Consider the following 20471-nt stretch of genomic DNA (forward strand, 5'->3'; position numbering starts at 1 on the left):
AGTGAAACTATTTTTCCTACCAGAATGTTTCTTTTCCAGTATTTACTACCTTTTGACCTGCAAAACACTTTATTGTAACTGGAATGTGTGACAGGCAGCATAATTCACATTTTTTCCATTCCTACACATGCATAGTGGATGCCATTTCATGGGTGATTTGACCCTTTCCTTTCCCACATGCTGTTCCAGACCACGTACTCCATGCTTCTTAATTTTGTTGTTCTGGTAATCATGAACCTGGTTGATCCAACTAAAAATAAAACCTGAGGATGGGGGGGAAGACATCTGATGAATCAGCAGATAGGATTCTGTTGACTCAGGTTACAGTCAAGTTGGTTTAAACCAATAGTGATACTTGAAAAGAAAAGCCAGTGACATTTATGTGTAACCTTTAATCTGTTTAGTCAATATTGATGAGATCTTTAAGTTAACAAGCCTACATGTGTATATTTTGCTGACCTCATCTGTGTTAGAAGTGCTCCATTTTAGTTATTCTTTTTTCTTTCAAGTTTCACTTAAGTATTTTTAGTAATTCTCTTTCCCGCTCTTGGTGCTCCTCACATTACTTTGACATAAAAATAAAGGTACCACTTAAGTAGGGAAAGTGCTGTAATTATTGAACAAATCATGTAAATCCTAGAAGTGGGTAGAATTGGATACGATATCAAGGACCATTTTAATGGTAATTTTATGTCTTCCCATAACAGTGGAAACAGTGACTCATCTACATCAGTGACAGATCCACTTGGAACCCTGGAAGGCATCATTTCTGCAGTGCATGCAAGTGTGGAGAAAGGGTAAGAACTTCCTGTATGGATTCTTTGGTTAAGACTTTGAAAGATGCTTCTCATGAAAGCAGTGAAGGTACAATACTGAATATGGATGATTTTTCTTCATGGTTATATATAATGGGATTGCACTTAATTTTCTGAGGCTTTATTCTGGAACAGTCTGTCGTCAGGTTCAAAATATGAGCCCTGACAGAAGCCTTTATTTGATCATTAAGTCAACGAACATAAAATTTAGATAAGCATGTATTACGGTGATTTGAGAAAATGTTTCTTCTGCTGTGACTATTGCAGACTGTGTATCTACCAGGAGTACTTTACTGCTTCTGTTTTAGTTTAGAAGGTAAAATTACAAATAATAATTACTCACTTTCAGATATCTGAATTTAGATAGGTAAATTTGTCAGTATTTGTAAGGTATAGTGCAGAAACAATTCCACAAATGCTGTATGATGCTTCACTGCATATTCCCCCCCCCCCCCCCCCCCTCATGTTTTGGCCGTGTTCTGATTTCGAGTCACATAATGGTCTGTATGTCTCACTGACGTTTTCCATTGCATTTCTACTAAAGACAAGAAAGAATAAAAAACACAACAAAACAACACAGTTTTCTTTCCAGACATATAAACTCATGTATGATGATAATAATAATAAAACCCTATACTCTCTGCTAGCCACAAAAAACAATTACGCTATTGTGTGGAGGCTTCTCCACTGACATTAAATTAGTTAAATATTAGGTACTGAAGTAGACTGAATTGATGTCAAAATCTACAGTAAATCTCATTTGCAATATTTAAGGTAGAACCAGAGAGTCAGTACTATTTTATTCTGAGGTGAATTTTCTGGAGTTTATTTGTGTACTTCATCAACATTTAACTGCTGAAACAATAAGCTGGAGTGAAAGTCATTGTGATTACAAGGGATAGCTTACATTCATTTAAATACTTGTTCTTATTTATTGACTTAAATCTCAGCTATTACATTTAAAAAATATAAATCTTTCCCTCAGGAAAACATATATAAACATCAAATGTGAGCTCTACAAAACTGAAATATTCCAGCAGGTCCTCTTAATTCCCAAGCTTTTAATTTACAGTTTGAATGCCACCTGTTCAGCAGAGGCATGTCTAATTTAGCTGAAGTTCTGAGCTAACAGCATCAAGCAGACAATATAAAGCCTAAGTAAAATTGAAATCCATGTAATATGAAAACCTAAGCTGTCAATGTTTATTATTTCAGGGCTGTAAGACAGGTTAAATTGGTGTTTTCTGTCTGATACTACTTTCCCATCTGTCTTGTTAAGACAAATAAGGGAACATTAGTTATAAATCACACTCCACCTGGAACCACTTTCTTGAAATGTTTTTTTAAGAAAAAAAAATTAGCTTTAGTTTAAAATAATACTGAAAGATAGCAGAATGGCATTTACTGATTTGTTACATGCTAGTTTATAGACTCTAAGGTCAGAACAGATGATTCTGTCTGCAGCTGCTAGCTGGTTGGTGAGTTCATGGTAATCTGAACTGTAAATGCTTTCACACAGTTAGAATGTATTCAATATAATATACTTTTTGAATCAGATTATTTAATTAAGAGTTTTTCTAATTTTTCTAATTAGCCAAGTCAGAAAACCTCAAAACCTTATTTTAACAGCGCTTTTTTTTTTTTCTCCCCTTTCTAGGGATTATGGGCATTTTTAATCATCATACTATAACATATAAAAAGCAAGCTGGCTAGAGATGGCCCAGAAAAAGAATAAGAAATTACTAGAGTTACAATCAGGAGAAACTAATTTGTGTATGTGGTGTTTAAAGAAGGGACTTGTAAGGCAAGAAAGAAAATATATGGCAATATGAATAAGCATCACATATTAAAATGTCATACTTAAAATGCAGGCAGTCAAGGTGGTTTTCCATAAAGTCATATGGCATGGAAATAAAGGCATTGATCAGGATCAGACACTATAGAAAGGCTTGCATTTTCAGGTGCAGAAATCCAGCACAATGATACAGTTGGCAGGCAAGGTAGATATGGGAGAATATGTAACTGTATAGATGGATTTCTATGGTATTACATGGTTATTTGAAGTTCAAAAAAAGTTCTTACACAACTGAGCTTTAGGCACCTGATTTACAAAGGCTAGTTTCTCTGCAGTCTCACAGAAGTGAGCTCTTTCATTTCTAGTGTTAAGTATTTGTTATGCATTGAATGTACTTGTTAACAGCTTTGAAAATACATGCAGTGCTCTCATTAGGATTACCAAGGACTGTTTAACACAGTATTGTTTAATTACAGGGAGAAAGTAGTTTCTTCAGATGACCTCCTGGAGTGGTTGAGACCGTTCTGTGGTGATGACTCTTTAGCAGTGAAGCCTCGCATCAGAGTATTGCAAATTTTGGAGCAAGCCTTCCATCTCAGTGATGAGGATAGCAAGCTACTTGTGTACTTCAGGACACAAGCTGTTCTCAGAGCTTGCTGGCCTGAAACAAAGGTATTAATATTGATTGCTATAAATGTTAGCTTAAGACTGTTTTTATGCAAGGATTATATGATGAAATGGTGGTTTGCAATTTATGATTGTGATACATGATGTTGGTATGGGAACTAATCCTGCCTTCCTTTTGAGTCAGGTTTCTAATACATTATGATTCTTTGAAGTTCTGTAAAGTTAACGGACATCTCAGCTTTTCTTTGGGATCAGAAGTACATAATACCAAACTTGATTAAACACTAATGATTTTCTTGCATTGGAAGGTCCAAGCATTGACTTTGCAGTTTTTGTATGATCTTTCTTTTCTGACCATTTATTCTGTCTGTTTTACCTTCCTTCTTTATGTGACATTATAGTCAGAATGACAGTTACTGACCACTGTCTCTTTTTTCTGTGGTCTTTAAGTATTATTCCATTAACGTGTAGTAGGAACCTTAAGGACTTTCTCAATGGAAAGGCTTGATTGATAGGGAATGCATTCATAGTCTGCTGTTGTCACCCAAGAGACAGCACGTAACTGAAAGATAGTTGCTTAAAACCAGCTCATACCTTTAACTGCCCAAGTGATAGTTTTAAGTCTTTTTTTGGTGTAAAGTCAAGAAAAAAACAAGGTCAAATTGTTCATGAAAGAAGTTACTCTTAGCTGTTTGTTTCCAGCTAAGAAAGACAGAGTGCTTCTAGTTCATGTTTTAAAGACTATAACAGGTTAACTTTCTTTCTGAATCAAAGGGTGACAAAATGTCTTTCATTTTTTTAAGTACGTGTAGAAGTTGATCTAAGACTAATAAGGATCATCTAGTGAATGTTCTCAGGAGCGAAAACGCTTGAATTTGTCAAGTAGTATATTAAAAATTCCATATGTGCAAAAAAGGCTCTGGTTATTCATTAATATTTTAACTGCTTGATTTTATGACTCATTTTGGTGAAGTGCTTAATATCAACATACATATTTTTAGATGTTCTACATTTCTAAGTACTATGAAAATATACTAAAGGCTTAACAGGAAGACAGGAAGGTATAGTCTTGTCTTTGAAGCTTGTGCCATTTTGAAATCATTTAAGTATCACTTGCTGCTTGTAGAAGTGTTCAGAAGCAGAGTTACTTTTCATCCATTTCCTATAGGCCTCCTCTCCCCCAATGCCAACCTTATAGAACTAAAATATAATATTTCTAATACTTCCTCAAAAAGCTATGCATAAAACCGTTTTATATTCATATAAAACAAAAGCAGTATTTCAGTCGTGACTCACTGTGCTAAGATCATCCAAGGGAATAATCCTAATAAAAATCTTCAAAGTAAAATAAAATGCTTATCTCTGGCTTGCTTTAGAAATTACTTTTTCTCTTGCATTCACGGTAATACCAGCAGTTAACTCTTCAACTGCTCTTCAGGTGTCTGTCTATGATTGGATTCTTCGTCTTCAGTTCAGTCCTTTGTCAGTATTTGTGTTGCTTGTGACCTGCTTTCCAATCCAAAAGCATTTCAGGTCTAAAAGAAAAAAAGTTACAAGTAGATAATAGCTTTCAGCCATGTCTGTAGAAGACAGAAAAAGAACCTGTATTTGACAGAAAGCTTGTGAGACTCCTTATAGTTGTTTGAAAAATACGTAAGATAAGATTACTTTTATTTTCTCCTGTAATTTGGTAAGTCAAAACGCGTGTAACTTTTCAACATGAAACTCACATCCATTTGCTTTTGTCTCATGATGTTTTAGGAATTACTTGAATGCATGACATATGCTTCTGGCTGATGCGTTGCTTACTGCCCTCCAGGACCCTCAGGGTCCTCTCAGCAGAGCTGCTCCCCAGCCTGGCTGTCCCCACCTGTGCTGTCCCAGGTGCAGCATGGTTGCTAAATCTGGTGTGATTCTTGTTGGTGCAATCTTCCAGCTTGTTTTGGTCCCTTCATATAGTCAGCTAATAATTTCTCTCTCTTGAAGTGGTGGATTTTTAGAATACTCCTAGTTTCAGGCAGGAAAACATACCTGTTTCTTGTGAGGGAAGAAGTTTGTACTGACTATAAGCAGAAGTCCATTTGCTCATAACACAGAGTTGCCGATTGCTTCAATGCTTTACTTTTTTTCTGATGAGTAAGCAAGTAGTGCAAGAAGCCACGTAGTAAAAAGCTTAAGTACTATGCTAGATAAGCTCAAACCTTTCAGACCTGATTGTATTTAAATGTCTATACTATATTGTAATATAAAATTATCTGTGTATAGTATTTATTATTTAGCTAAGTTCAGAAGTAGTTTTCATGCTTAGCAATAGTGAAAGCTGTACTTATAGTACATTCATAAAAATCATTGATTTTTCACCCCAATTCCTGCTACAGAATGCAGTGTCCTGTTGGAACACATTTAAAAATTATTCTGTTTTAAATGTCAGTTCAAGCTAAATGTGTTAGATCAGAACCCTTTATTTTCATTGAATATTTTGTGCTAGGTAACTTATGTGTGATTTAGTCAGGAGAGTCATATTGGTTTGTCCATTAGGTACCAGTCATTGAAATTCAGAGTTCTTCATGAATGTCCAAGAAAACAAATGAGTGACCCACTACTAAGACTATTCTTTTTTTCTTTTTCTCTTTGAAAGTCAGCTGATGTCAAATGCTGGTGTACAAGTTGGTATTAGAAAAAGCAAGTGATGACCTTATTTGATGATTAGTTTTGCTTATTTTGTGAATTAACAAACAGGGAAAATAGCATATTGAAAACTACATTTCACAATCCTTCATGGTATGTTAGTAAAACAAGAACCCTGCAGAATTCAGTGGCTGCATGACTGTTGAAAAGTGAAAAGAGAGATTTGTATATGAGCTTTTGGCAAAGCATTAATTAAGCAAGTTTTTCATGCAAGTTAATGCTTCAGGTGCTTCAAAAGCAGCCCTGTTCTACAGAAGGGGATGTTGAAGCACAATTTAAAAGTCCGATCAGCTTGCTCTGTAATCCTGTGTGAAGCAGGGTCAGAAGGTAAACATAAGGCATTACATCTTTCAAACACGTGCTCAGACTGCTGTGTCAGTCTGCCTTGTCTGTAGGTATCAATTTCTCTAGTGTCACTACACCTTTATTAATTTGGTCATTTTTTCTCCTCCAGCAAAGTAGTAAAAAAAAACCAACAAAAAACCAACCACATTTAAAAAGAAAAAAAAAAAAGAGGGGGGGTGGATTGAATGCTGGTTTTAGATTGTAGAGGAATGTATTTAAAGGTTGTTGGGTTTGGGTGTTGGTTGGGTTTTTTTTCATGAACTTTAAATTGCAAGTATTTCAAAAATTTATCCCTTATCTTACTTCCAGATTGTTTTATCCTTACTTGCTTGGGATTTTTTACATGGTTTGAGGGTTTCCCTCTTTTCCTTTACCATTCCTTGGCATAGAAAGCGAGAACAGATATTATAAAGGATGAATGTGGATTTTTTTTGAGTAAAGATAAGTTTAATGATATTGCAGTGTTCAATTACCAGAAAATGTGTGAAAGCCACCCTCAGTGTGTCTAGTAATCCTCTTAGTCAGACTTTGCATACATCAAGGAGGGACTTAATATTTAATTATGCTGTAGGTGCTGTAAGTAGTGGTCCCACAAATCAATGTACTACTGGGAAACAGGCCAGCTCTTACAAAATTAAAAATGTACTTTATAGAAGCAGCTACCTATCAAACAGTCAGAAACACAGCAATTTCCAGTTCTCTAATGATTAGTTAACAAAATTAAAAATTCAGGGATCCTCATTTTTCAAAGGCTTGAGAGTCTTTAATTCACATTCCAGTAGCATCCCACGCTACTGGAGGAAGGAGGCATGTGTTGTTTTAATCCCTTTGATGAGTTTTATCTGAGCTCTTCAGGTTCTGTAATTTTCTAGTTAATTGGTGCATGAAAAATATGGGTCAAAATACTGACTTATTTATATATTACAAAAATGTTGGGGAGGGAGAAAAACATGCTATAGAATGTTCATCTCAAATTTTAGCTTTATTCATCTAAGATAGGAAATCCATTTGTTTTCACATAATATATAAAAATATCTTCTGTAATGTCTCACAGCACTGGTGTAAGTAAGGTATCAACTAACAGGTTATGTGTGTGTATGTAGTAGTTCAGTTCAGTGACCACTTGCAGATATAAGTTACAGTAATAAGAGTTAGAGTTTTGCCCAAGGAAGTTACAGCGGCACTGGTAAAGATTTTGTAGGTAAACCAGGGGTTAGTTAAAGGTAAAAAGTTAGTATTTCTGAAGCTTCTCATCTTAAAAGGATTGTTTATTATATGCAAATGCAAAATGTAATTGCTAGTTGCATGCTACTTACATGCAAATAGCTTTGTCATTTAGAGAAGCTAATCTCATTTAGCCTTTCCCCTCATGTTGTTATGTTACGTTTTTTTCATTATCTTGGGGTATACAGAGCTGCTGAGGGCTAAGTGTTTTTGAAAACTGGAAGGGATATCTAATACAAATTTAAGACTGTAACTTTAAGCACCTTTCTTATTGTATCTGTGGGTTTTTTTCTTTGTAAAGTTTAGCTTTGAAAATTTGCCAGATTAATTTGTATGTGTTGTGTATGTCATATGTACATTTACCCTTCCTTCATATAGGCAATTTATGTATGCCATATGCGAGTTTTATGTGTCTTAGCAACCTTAGTAATGTCTACATTTAACATAATGAGTTTCTGACAACTTGGGTATGGCTGTCAAGCCTCCATTGCTCTTTTGGTCCTCTTCCCCCAGTATATGAAAAATGTGTATCTTCATATGACTTCATAAAGAAAGGTTTCAACAGGAATAAGTCAATGTCCAGTGATTTTCAACTTTTTCCCATTGCCTCTGCTTGTGTCAGAGAGATTTAAACCTAAGGGCTTGGAAAGCGCAGTGAAATTTAACAATTCCCAAGTCAATTTTGCTGAAGTCATTTACTGAGTAACAATGACCTGTATTTAGCTTGATCTGGTAAAATATGTGTGAAGGAGCTGTATCTGTTTAATCCTCAGCCATCTTTAATTTGTGAAAAATGCTTAATTAGAAGAAAGATTTATGGTTCTATCAACTTTGAGTAAATTTGTTACGATGTTGTTTATAATTCTAGAGACATTGTGTCTCTGCTAGTAATGCATAAAAATTAAGTTTAAGAAATTTAATTTCAGTTTTAATTAATATTTTAAAACACTAATTTCCGTTCCTTGAAGATGCAATTTATCTGTATGAGAACACGTGAATTGTATTTTTTCTGGGAACATAAATTGTAGCATGTATGATTAATTAAATACTTTAAGATGCAAATGAAATATTTTTCATTAACTACACAAGTAAAATAGATAAGACAAAGTGGAGAGGAAAGCAGCAGAGCCTGAATGAACATGATGGTTTTGAATGTGAGCCCTGGGTACTGTGGTATTCTGTGACTAGCAGTAGTGGCTTCAGAGGAAGATAGTGCTCTGGAGTGGATTCATGGAGGATAAGTCACTTTCTGTATTAGGCCTTTTGTACTAAAGGTATAAGTGGACCATGGTTTAGACTTTGCATATTCTGCTTTTATTTCAGTTTCAGAGAAATTAAGAGCTCATTAGAGATGTATTCCAAGTTCTATTATTATGTTGCAAAGAAACTATATGAACTGTGATTCAGCCTTGAGTGTGTCTTGCTACATTTGTGCCATTGGTGCGCCATACAGCATTGAATGCCAAACGTGCCAAAACTTTATAGAAGGATTTATATTTTTAACCTCTTTATGTGATTTGGTATGTGGTGGCGTTCTATGTTTTATAGGATAGTAAAAGCCAGAAAATCAAAGTCCCTGCTCTGTTCTGTGTACTTCATCAGTTTTTTCCTTATTCTGTGGTTTAGTCAGTTTAAGCAAACAATTCTAGTCACGTTACCTCATCCACAGTGTTTTCTGCCTCTGTAACTATTCTCCCCTCTATCTTGGAGCCCACTGTGATATGCAGTATACCTCCTGAAAGGAGGTAATGAGAGAAAGGAATGTGATGTTTGTGTGGAAATGAACAGTCTATGCTTGTGCATTCCCAACACCTTGATTGCTCTCTTGACTTCAGCTGTATTTTAACCAGAGGTCTCTGACTTTCATTCAGTGAGGCTCAGGATCTTGTTTTGACTTGGTGAGACTAATTTAGCATAGCTTAAAATGTGAAGACTTTACCATTGTTACATTTTATTTGCCATCATATTTACTAATCCTAGAATTTTCTTTTTTTTTAGGTCGATCAGAGGTTTCTTTTTACAGTGTCCTTGACAAACATAATGTAGCTTATTTGTGTGCAGTATTATCTGTTCTATGCTTGCAGTGCTCCAAAACCATCATTTAATTTATATAAGCAAAGAAGCAGTCATAAAATGCTGATAAATTCTACTTTTTACCTTTATCATTTGATTATAACCAGGGTTTTTTGTTTGTGCTTTTTGGTTTTGTTCCTGTTAGCGGATAAAGGTCTTAAGAGTTTTCTAGTCAGGAATGTTGTTAAAAGCCTTTAAAAAATAAATAAATTGTAAAACTGGGGAGGGGGTTTAGGCATTATTTTGTTAATATCTCAATATTTTGTATTAATAACTGTGACATTCAGTTGATATCCTTTTTTTTAAAAAAAAGTCTTACCTTGTTCCATCAACCATCTTGCTAGCTGATGCTTCCTATTCAGAGGTCTGTAAACTGTGCATATCTGAGGAGCCCCTCTCAGTATTCTTAAAGTAGTTCTTCATAGTATTTTCTGATAGGTCATGTTGATTGAGAGTGTGAGGGGGTTTTCCATATTATTGCTATTATTACATAAGGACTCATCTATGATGGCTGTGGCTGGGATTCTCACTACATCAAATTAAGAAGAAAACCACCAATTGCAGTGCTTACGTAATGCCATTGCATGATGCTGCCTACCTTTGATTATTTTTATGGCTGCAATAGAGCTTCTCGTTTATTTCATTTTTTACAGCTTAAATTATTCTGTGGGATCCATCTACCTGGTACTTTAAGTGCTCCTGGCATAGGTCATAAATATGGATAGACACTGGAGGAACTTTTCATAAAAATTTCTCTTTTCTTTTTTTTTTTTTTTCCCTGAAAATAGTAGTACTGAAATAATATTTAAAACTGGAGTCCACATCAACAACTCATTGTTCCTAAAAGAGTATATTAGTATATTCTGAGTTGTTCTTTCTAAAAATTTATCTTTTACCTTGTCAGTTTTGTCGTATCTGCAGGATGTCATTTTGGAAAGATTGTTTTTTGACAAATTTTCATTTACATGAAAAACAGCTTTTAAAATCATTTTCCCTCAGTTAGCAAAATTGCAGACTTTTATTACCAAGACAATTATACATTCACCTCAATACTGGGAGCTTGTGTATGCACTGCTGCTTGATGGTAGTGATGATCAGAAACGGTAAAATGAAGAGCCACTTGCATAAGGTATGGAGGGAAATGGCTGACACTAATTTCACAGCTTAAAGTTATAAGTAATATTTAAGGATTAAAATATTGTCATTTCCAATCTGCATCTTCCAACAGTCTTTTCTGTCCTAAGTGTGAAGTATCTATATTATACATAGATAAGAAATATGAAACAGTGAATAGTAGCTGGCGCATACAAGTAAAATGACTTACATGTTTTTAAGTCCCCATTGTTGCACAGATGTTAGTTTTAGGCATGATTTACATAGATCCAAATTGTTACCTATTAACTGACACCTCATCAATATCCTTTGTAAATTACATGTATGTTAATCCTGTCTCTTTCAGTTCTAGCTGGCTAGATACATAAATCTTTCAAAAGCATAATTTTTTCATTTGCCCTTATCTCTCTATCAATATCTATATACAGTCTTCAGAGGTTTTTTCTGTACTAAAATGTGTTTGCAGATTAGGACATAGTCTCCTGCAGAATACAAATGAATGGATTTTACTTTCCACGCGAGTTACGCATTTTTGTGCGTTAGGCAACGTGTTTGTGTTTATTGAATCTACATGCATTTCTTAGTGTTACTGAGCTACCTATCAAGCAGATAAGGAGTTAAACAATACATAAATCGGTTCCGAAGAAAAAAGTTATTGGGTATTTCTGCAAGACAGGCAACTCAAGATGTGGCTGAACCTTTGTTTAATTCATCACCAGTAGGCTTCTGGTTGATTTGTTTCTAAACTTGAATCCCTTAACTTGCTTATCCTGTTCACTGGCTTCAGTTTGAGTAGGATTTGACCTGTGAGATTATGCACATCCCTTTAGTATCTGTGTGCAGCAGGCATTCATATATGGTCGGCACTCATATTCACAGTAATTTTTAATTTGTGAAGTCCAGCTTTGGGGAAAGTGCAAGAAAGCCTGGCATCAGAGTGATCTCTCCTTTTGGGTAGAAGCTGTGGGTTGTGAACACTGAATTTGTAAGGCAAAACCCTTGACTTCAGTTTTAATTTTGTATTGGTTGCTCTAAGATTGTTGTTTTGATAGCAGACTCTTCCTTCTGGTCTGCCAGGCAGTGGCTGTTTTTTCCGAAGTCTAGATCATATCAACCCGTGTTCTCTTTGTGAGTTGAGAACTTGGACTATGTTCCACCATGAACTGCTGTCTTCTTGTTGGTCTTAAACTCAAATGAAGGGGTGATGTGAGACAGCCTTTACATCACTGTCTCAGCTTATATCCCCCCTAGTAATGTAAATCAACAGTACTTTGAATGTGGTGGGGTTTTGTTGGTTTTGGTGTGTTGTTGGTGTTTTTTTAAAAGTGAATATTCCTTAACAAAGGTGTTGCTTTTTATTAACTGGGATAAATCCATAAGCATAGCTTCATAAAGGCATCTTTCAAGCAAAGGAGTTTAATCTGCAGCATTGGTAGGCTGCAAACCAGATCGTGTTTTTTCCTACGGTGTCTTTTCATATAATAGAACTAACGGCCATCATTGTATGGGAGCATTTGTGAGACCAGTAGAACAGTTTTTTAAACTTTGCCATGTCTCAGCTGTGACTTACTACCATTTAAGTTTCCGTTTACCAAGTTCTAAAATGGTTTGAGAGTAGGATTATCCACATGTAAATTCGGGCAGATGGAGAAAGTAAGATGAAAAAGTCTCATTTAGAACTGACAGGTTCCTCTGCCATGGGGGGGAGGGGGGTGGGTGGGTGAATATATTTGGAATACATTTCTGAGAAAGTAAAAGTCATCTGTGCTAAAGGAAAGATGGACATCTCGAATGACACATTGGCATACATTTTTTCTCTTTTGTTATGGAATTTAGTGCACAAGAAATCTTTGAACTTGAAGGTTTACAATTTACTTGTATGTATGCAGTCTTCAAATTGCACTTTTCTTATCCAGCAGTGGTGTGAATAAACTTAACACTTTTAATCTAAACCACAGCTTTCTGTGATTTTTCTTAAAAGTAAAATTTCTTATCAGCTTTACAAAAAAGGCTTTCCAAAAATAGGAAGCGCGGTACTGAGATTTAATGATCAGTAAAGCAGCAGTTTGTCAGTGTCTCATCATAGTCATTTGGCAGTATTCCTTTTTCTAGGAAATCTTTTGAATTTAATTCTAAAACATTGTGAATATTTAAAGTATATAAAACCTAGTGCTGCATGAATGTGTTCTTTAAACTATTCTTAATTGCTTTTAACTCTGTTCATGGCAATATAGTGCTAGGACACAGAGTGAAAGGTACTACATCAAGTTATTGTTTAAACTTCCAATTTTCTATAAAAACTGGGGAAAGAACTTCAAGGAGATACTAAGTTTGAGATGAAGTCTTTAAAATATGTCTTTGAGAAGCAAGTTTAGCTTGACCCCTTGACTCCTATTCAGCTACCTTGTGAGAGTACATGTTTCACATATGGAAAATTTTAAGCTTACTTGAGTCCCTCTAGTCCCCCAATTCCACTTGGAAACTGCATATAATGAAATATTGTGGTCCCAGTATGTTTTCATAATGTAAATTTTAAGTAGTGTTTGAGTATATAAAAATGTCAATGCTAATTCAGATCAAGGTCCAATCCAGCTTGGTATTCTGTGTTCAACAGTAGCCAAAAAATCAGATGTGGAAGAAGAGTAGGAAAAGGAAAAGTACATATGAAACTTCGATATTGCCCTCATCTGTGGGTGGTCAGAGGAGGTTAAATTAGGAATAAGAATTGGAAACAATTCTGTGTAGACAAGCTGTAAATTCAGGTGTTACTGTGACAAGGTCAAGTAAGTGAAATCTTAATAAAATCAAATAAGGAAGATTTACTTTTTGATTGATAGGTAGGAATAATTTGCCAGAAAGGTACTGAACTTGGTGACACCTTAAACTTGTTTACTTAAGTCAAAAGACTACGTCTATTAGGAAGCATTCTAGCTCTAAACAGAAGTTACAATTTTAATGAAAAAGTATTGGGTAAAATTATGCACAGAGATATGTAGATTATCAGAACAGATTGTAATAATGTCTTCTTCCAGCACTAAAATCTCTTATTAAACTTTGGAGAATGAGACTATAAATATAGCGAGGGAGAAAAAGTGAGGAGAAAGAGTAGTAATTCCCCACTTTTCTTCTTTCTCGGGATCTCCAGTTTCCAGTGTAAGCCTGACAAAACAGATTAGTTCACTGGTTTTTAACCTCTTCTGTCTGCCTGTATGCATGGTCTCCTCCTGACCTGCCTTTAACCAGGTATCTCAAACTGTCCATACCTAACCTTGCAGCTGTGCTCTCGTGGTTACTCTTGACTTTTCTTTCTATGTGCACTTGCCCATATACTGGTAGATAGGTGGCTGAATGACACGGTGGTTTGTTTTTCCAGGCCTTTCACTACTCTCCCCTGCCTGACCCTGTTGTGTGTCTTTGCAGATTTTCCTCTCAATTACAACTTAAAAGTTTTCTTTTTAAAGAAACCCTGCTTTAGAAGTAATGGGGTGCTGACAGTGTATTGGGGAGTACAGCACTTATGGTTTTGCCTTAAAAAAGGGTTTACTGTTGCTCTGGGATGTAAAGGTCTTGAATAAGATGTCTCAATATGTACTTACAGTTTTGCTTTGTTTCACAAGTATATAATGGGTCTAACATCAAAGTTGATAGGAAGTCGAGCATCTTGAAGCAGTTTGAAGAGAATGAAATAAATAATAGCCTTTAAAAACTCCTAATCTTATCTTTGCAGGGTCAGTAGCTACTTGGGTTTACTGGTGATTTTTCACATTTATGTTCATGGGAGTAAATAACTTCTAAATATCTATTTGTTAGTCTGTAATTTTGTATGTCTTTTGTAACAAGCTTTTAACTTTGCAGCCTTGTACTTGAAGTAGGCTTCAGTAACTTATGCTCATGCAGACGTTTCAGTAGCTGCACAGATACCAGCAGAATAGGGAACAACAGACTACAGGTTGACCACAAAATTGTGAGGAACAGTTTCTTCAGTGACTGACCCTGACTGGCCTGTTCGTGTAGGAAGGGCAGTATTGTCTTTGCTGATTTACCTAATTAGATTGTAGATTCCTTAAGGCAAGACTCTTGTATTTTTTTTTACCATGAACGGCACACCAAGATGTCAATTAGAGAGATTCAATCAAATTGTTATAAGTCTTTCAGTCATCATTTATAACCCATGTTAAGCCCTGTATAATGTGTGGAAGCAAGTTTTAGCATCAGCATTCCCTGTCTTGAAGCTGAATAAAATCTTTCATGTCAGATCTGCCTATTATTTTAAAATGCAGCATAGATGAATTCTCTACCACGAGAACTTGGGTGGGAGGGAGATAAATAACAATGTAGTGCATTTTACAAGGGAGTCCTGACAAACTGAAAATGTATCGTAGCAATAAGGGACTACTCAAATGCCTGCTTAGTGTTTCTATTTTCAATGCGATATTAATTCAAATTTATGCTGCAGTGATGAACATGAACATATTTTGAAATATTTACATTTACAATCTGGTGGATGTAATAAAATGAATTTTATAATCATGTAAATCAGTAGGTTTTTGGTTGCAGCTCTTGAAAACAACTGTCTCTGCCTTTAATATAGAGAGCTGCTTTTAAGCACGGATATAGCTTTTCTCAATAACGAAACAATTACAATGAAGGAAAAGATTTCTCTGATTTCTACATCTCAATTCTTTGGTTACAAACACCCTTATCAATTACTTCCATAAAACATTAGTAGTGAACAAAATCTGTTGATGAAAACAACGGCTTTGCCATGTCACAGGCAGTAAAGACATAATTTGCGAAACAGATTTCATTGTGCAGGCGGAGGTAGAGGTCTGTCTTTGTTAGTTTTCCTGCTCACCATTCTCATATGTAAATAGGTAATCTTTTGTATTTTAAATCAGAGGAAGGACAGGATTGGATTGGCTGAATCTTTTTACTGGCATTTCCATTTTTTAAACAAAACTCTTGAAGTTATCAGCCAAGTTGGTCAGCACCAGATTCTCAAATTATGTAGCTTTAGCAATAAAGCATTTACAGCTCTTATCAGATGTCTCCATCCTTTAGGATCAGGAGAAAATTATATAGTGGCTATCTATGCCTCAGGGACACAATTTAGATACAGCAGTATTCCATGGTTGCTGTAAATACTGATTTTAAACTAACTTCAATTTCAAGGGTGAGATAACGTACGGAACTAAACAACTGATCTTGCATACTGCCATACCAAAGGTTTTCGTTATCAGTCCTGTATGATGTCCAGGGCTTTATTTAACCTTATCATTCTTCAAGTGTATCATGTTATATTTTTTATAAAATTCTAGATTTTTAAAAGGTGCAGAAAAAACTTTTGAGGGACTTTGTTTGGACTCTTTTGTGTGTCATATGCAATGAGTATCTATAAAGCAATAACAGAACTACAGAACAAGATGATGAGTCAGATCTTTGTGCGTTGGAAGTGGATAAAGCATGTTGGTTTCAACATCTTGGGCATATAATAGGATTTAATCTGTGATAGAAGAGAACTGTGTAAGTGTTCTAAAGTTTCTATCATCAGGCAGAACAGCTTGGGGTTTTATATGGATACAGAGAAAATGCCTTTCAAGTTCGCTCAGGATGGCCAGTCAGATGAAGGGTATGTTAGTGCTCAGACAATGTACTCTTGAAGAGGCTACAAGTATCTCAACCAACTGCCAGATCCCTCTTTTTATTTATACTTTAGCAGTAATAGCACCCTTGCAATATAATTCACGTTTTGTATATACAACCAAATGTTTTAAAAAAACTTGTGGGAATCTTGTGTGAAGTAACTTCTTACTAGCAAAATGATGTCAGAACTGAGATATTTTGGCCAATTTTTTGATAAATAACTGAACTCCAGCAATAATTTTTTCAACACAGTAGTTCAAGACTGTCCCTGTAAAAATGATTGATTGAACATACACCATGTCAAGTCTCTGCAACTGGTAAGCAGGCCATAACTACTTGAGGAAAAATAGCTGGTTTGATGTCTAAAATCATGTAATTCAATGAAGTATATTGTGTGGCCATGCTCAAAGACACTCAAAATAATATATCTTAGATAAAAATAAAATCTGACTTCTGACATACCATAGCTGCCACAGCCTGTAGCTGCAGTCTGCATTCCCATTCAGAACTGTGGTTAATTTTCTGTCTTGATCAATATTTGAGAAAGGTGGACTAATTTTTGTCATTATTAAGCAGAGATAATATGGGATGAGTCAGAACTCTTTTAAGAGCCATGCTAACCACTGGTACCTAGTAACAGAAGAAACTAGTAAAAGATGTAAAAGCCAAGTGCTGATGAGGAGAACATATTAAGTGGAGTTTGTATGGGTTCAGACAGCTAGTAGTATGAAATGTAGTTTTAAGGAACACTCAGTGCTGTTTGTGTAGCCTGTATGTTGCTTTGTGAATTTTCTGAATATTTTTTTAAGGAACATGAGCATATGCAGATGTTGCATATTCTTGATTTTAAACATATGTAGTCCCTCGATAATGAAATCATGTATTTTAACAGTCTAACATAAGGTTTGATTTTAGTTAATTTGTATTTTGTTTTATAATCTATCATAAGTATAATTTCTGAAATTAATTTGCCTAATTGGCTTTCCCATTGTGGTAAATATTTATGCAGCCTTTTATTTTAATGAAAAGCATGAAGGCAGCTGTGTTCCGCTGCCAAAGAGAAGTCATGAAACTAGGGAAAATCAAGACAGAATGGAGAAAATCTGTTGTTAAGACTGAAAGTCCTTGCTTTCTTTTTCCTTGTTTCTTTTCTTTTTTCTTTTTTCTTTTTTTTTTTCATATTCCTTTGGGATCATCTGAAGTTCAAGCGTACTCCTCGCTGCCTGGATATGGGCCTTATTATTCTGTTTAGTGACAGATTCTTCTTTACAGGCACTTGTGCTATCAGGGCTCCGAGCAGTTCATGGCAAGTTTTCTTTGCATGATTAATCTTTGAGTGGTTTAGAGGGATGTTTTCGGGTTTTGGTTTTTTTTAAAAAAAGGGGGGGGAGGGGGAAGCTGAAGTAGTATTATCCCATTACCATGGGTTTAGATATGATCATACTTGTAATGCATGCAACAAGGCACAGCATTTCTACAACATTGTCATCTGAATCGATCATTCAGAGTCACTACAAAGAACGTTCAATTAAAAGTAGAATTTTTAATCTTTTTGCTGTGTTGTTACAGCTAACAGTAGGCTTGACTAGCCTTGGCAACTTCATCTCAGCTAGCTTTTACCTCTGTTAAGATGAAATTTCTACCTTTTAACACAGTGTGATCTGTTTCTGCTGTGAGAGGTGGCTGCTTCCTCACCATGCTCTCCCTCAGCCTCAGAAAGAGACAATACAGAGGAAAACATGTTCTCTGTGTATGCATGTGTGTATATATACACACACACATACATACCCACACACACATATATAAGTGTAGTAAATATAAATTTTAAGAAACTTATTCCTATGTGTATTGTTTTGTTGTAGCTTATTACTCTGAGGTAATAAGTGATAAGACAAGAGGAAACAGCTTGAAGTTTTTCCATGGGAGGTTTAGATTGGATATTGGGACACATTTCTTCCTGGAAAGGGTTGTCAAGCACATGAACAGGCTGCCCAGGGAAGTGGTTGAGTTACCCACCCCTGGAGGTATTTAAAAGACGTAGATGTGGCACTTAAGGACATGGTTTAGTGGTGGAATTGGCAGTACTAGGCCTACAGCTGGACCCACTGATCTTAAAGGTCTTTTCCACCCTAAAGGATTTTGTGATTCTATGAAGTCATTAAACTTCCGTTTCCTCTATCTTTAGAGCTGCAATTTTAGATCACCGCATGCGCTCTTAAAAGCATGCATACTTACACACTATGTTGCAGCTTTATAATCTCAACTATTTCACAGTAGGTGGAAGTGAAGTCTATTTAAAAAAACATAAAACCCCCTGAGTTTTCAATAGTTTACTTTAAAAACTCTAAGTAATTAATATTGTAGAAAGTTCACTTTATTACTTTTAGTGGGAAATGTAGGTGACTTGAAAAAAGGCCATTATAGAAAGAAATATTGCAGAAATGCACCCCATGTTTGAGAATAAAAGGTTAATTCTTCCAATTTACTTCAAACATATTAATGTGTTTTGTTATGAGCAATCATGTTGCAAGGATCCAGCTGTCCAAAATGCAAGATTATAATGTTAGATTAATTAACCTCATTAAAAAAAAAAGTGAACCCAAGTCTGTATAGATGCATTATTAGGCAGAATTACTGGAATTCAGTTATGTTGAATAGGATGTCTGATCTACCTCTACTCTCATCTACCTTCTGCTACTAATAGCTTAATTTCTGTGACAGCTTTTCTCATCTATTAATATTGTCTGCGCCATTTCTTGCCATTTTTATGATTATCATTAGATCTGCTTTAGTCTGTGTTTTGAAGTAACGTGCTGTTTATGCAGATATACTAAAATATACTCAATGGACTATCCAGAATGCTAGTTACTTGGTTTAAATATTTAAAGAGCTAGTTGCCTGAAAAAGGAGTTTGGGGACAGATGAAGTAATCAGAGGGCTTCTCTCATCTATATAGTACATCATTTACTAAATTGCAAAATGTTTTTGATCCTTAGAGGTTAACATATCTTATGTCCCTTTTACCCTTTCTTGTTCTCCCTTCTCTGTTCAGCCTTGTGATTTAAATATTGAGGATTGCAATGTTTTGTATTAACAAGTATAGATGGAATGTAGGGTTATTGCAAGTGGGTAACAGGTATGTGCTGTGTGACATTTGCAGAACAGGAAAGTATTTTAAATGGACAGATCTCAGAAACATTTCTTCACTCTCTAAAATGTTTTAGTATACAGTCCTTTCAGATGTACTCTGGAGACAGAAGCAAACAGTTTTTCAACGCTAAATATTTTGAAGTCACAAATTATGTAGGCAACTCAATAAATGCATCAGTAATCTTTGTTTTCCAACCTCTTTTCAAAAATTTGGCCTTGATGTATCAGAGTTACTTTCAAAAGATGGGAATGTGATCTGTAATCTTTCAGAGTAGCCGCAGAAGTAAGGAAAACTTTGTCCATGTTTGATGTCTTAGAACTTCTTGGACTGAAACAGAAAAGTTAACAGTTAATGCTGTGTATCTTCAGCAGAATTATAAGATGAAACTGAAGTGTATGATATTCTGGAACTTTTTAAACTTTGAAAGAACATTTCAGCGTTAGAATGTGTTAATAACACAGAGTAAGCTACCTTGTTATTGTAACAGATTATTTTTAAACTCCCAAGCACTTTTGTATGTCAAATAAACAGTGATTACCTATTCCATTTGTGAAAGCCCTCCTAGTGTGATAGCCAAACTGTTAAGCAGAAGCTGCTTCTCATTTAGTAGCAAGTTGGTTCTCATTTATAGCAACCTTCCTTCAACAGTCAGACCTTTTACCTTGCACTTTTTTACCATGCAGACTGCAAGCAATAATTATCTGTAAAAGAACCTGTCATCAACTGAATTGATTTCAAGTTCTGGCAGAAGCTGCAGCTTTTAAACTTAGATGGACACTTTTTCTGAGATAAGTTGTCTGGTGGCTGGCTGATGGGGTATGGGTTTTTGTTTTTCTTAGGTTCAAACACCTATACAGAGAAATATTACAGTGCTTGTCAGCAAGTGTTCTTTGCTGAGTAAATTAATTTAGAATCCTCTTTCAGGGCTCTTCCCTATGGGAGAAAAGATTAGGTGCTGTAAATTCAGATAAAACTTGAATTTTCTCAGGTGAGAAAG

At 35.3% G+C, this 20471-nt stretch overlaps 1 protein-coding gene across 1 annotated transcript in view; it reads left to right on the forward strand.

Annotated features, from left to right (window-relative positions):
* Nucleotides 1-20471, forward strand: part of NBAS (NBAS subunit of NRZ tethering complex) — a 183471-nt gene that overhangs the window by 140730 nt on the left and 22270 nt on the right. Inside the window, exons 47-48 of the mRNA XM_037391240.1 lie at nucleotides 708-797; nucleotides 3087-3282. Coding sequence (XP_037247137.1) covers nucleotides 708-797; nucleotides 3087-3282 — 286 coding nt within the window. The remainder of the gene's footprint in view (nucleotides 1-707; nucleotides 798-3086; nucleotides 3283-20471) is intronic.

This window comes from Falco rusticolus, chromosome 6 (genome assembly GCF_015220075.1).
Source record: "Falco rusticolus isolate bFalRus1 chromosome 6, bFalRus1.pri, whole genome shotgun sequence".
Lineage (NCBI taxonomy): Eukaryota > Metazoa > Chordata > Aves > Falconiformes > Falconidae > Falco > Falco rusticolus.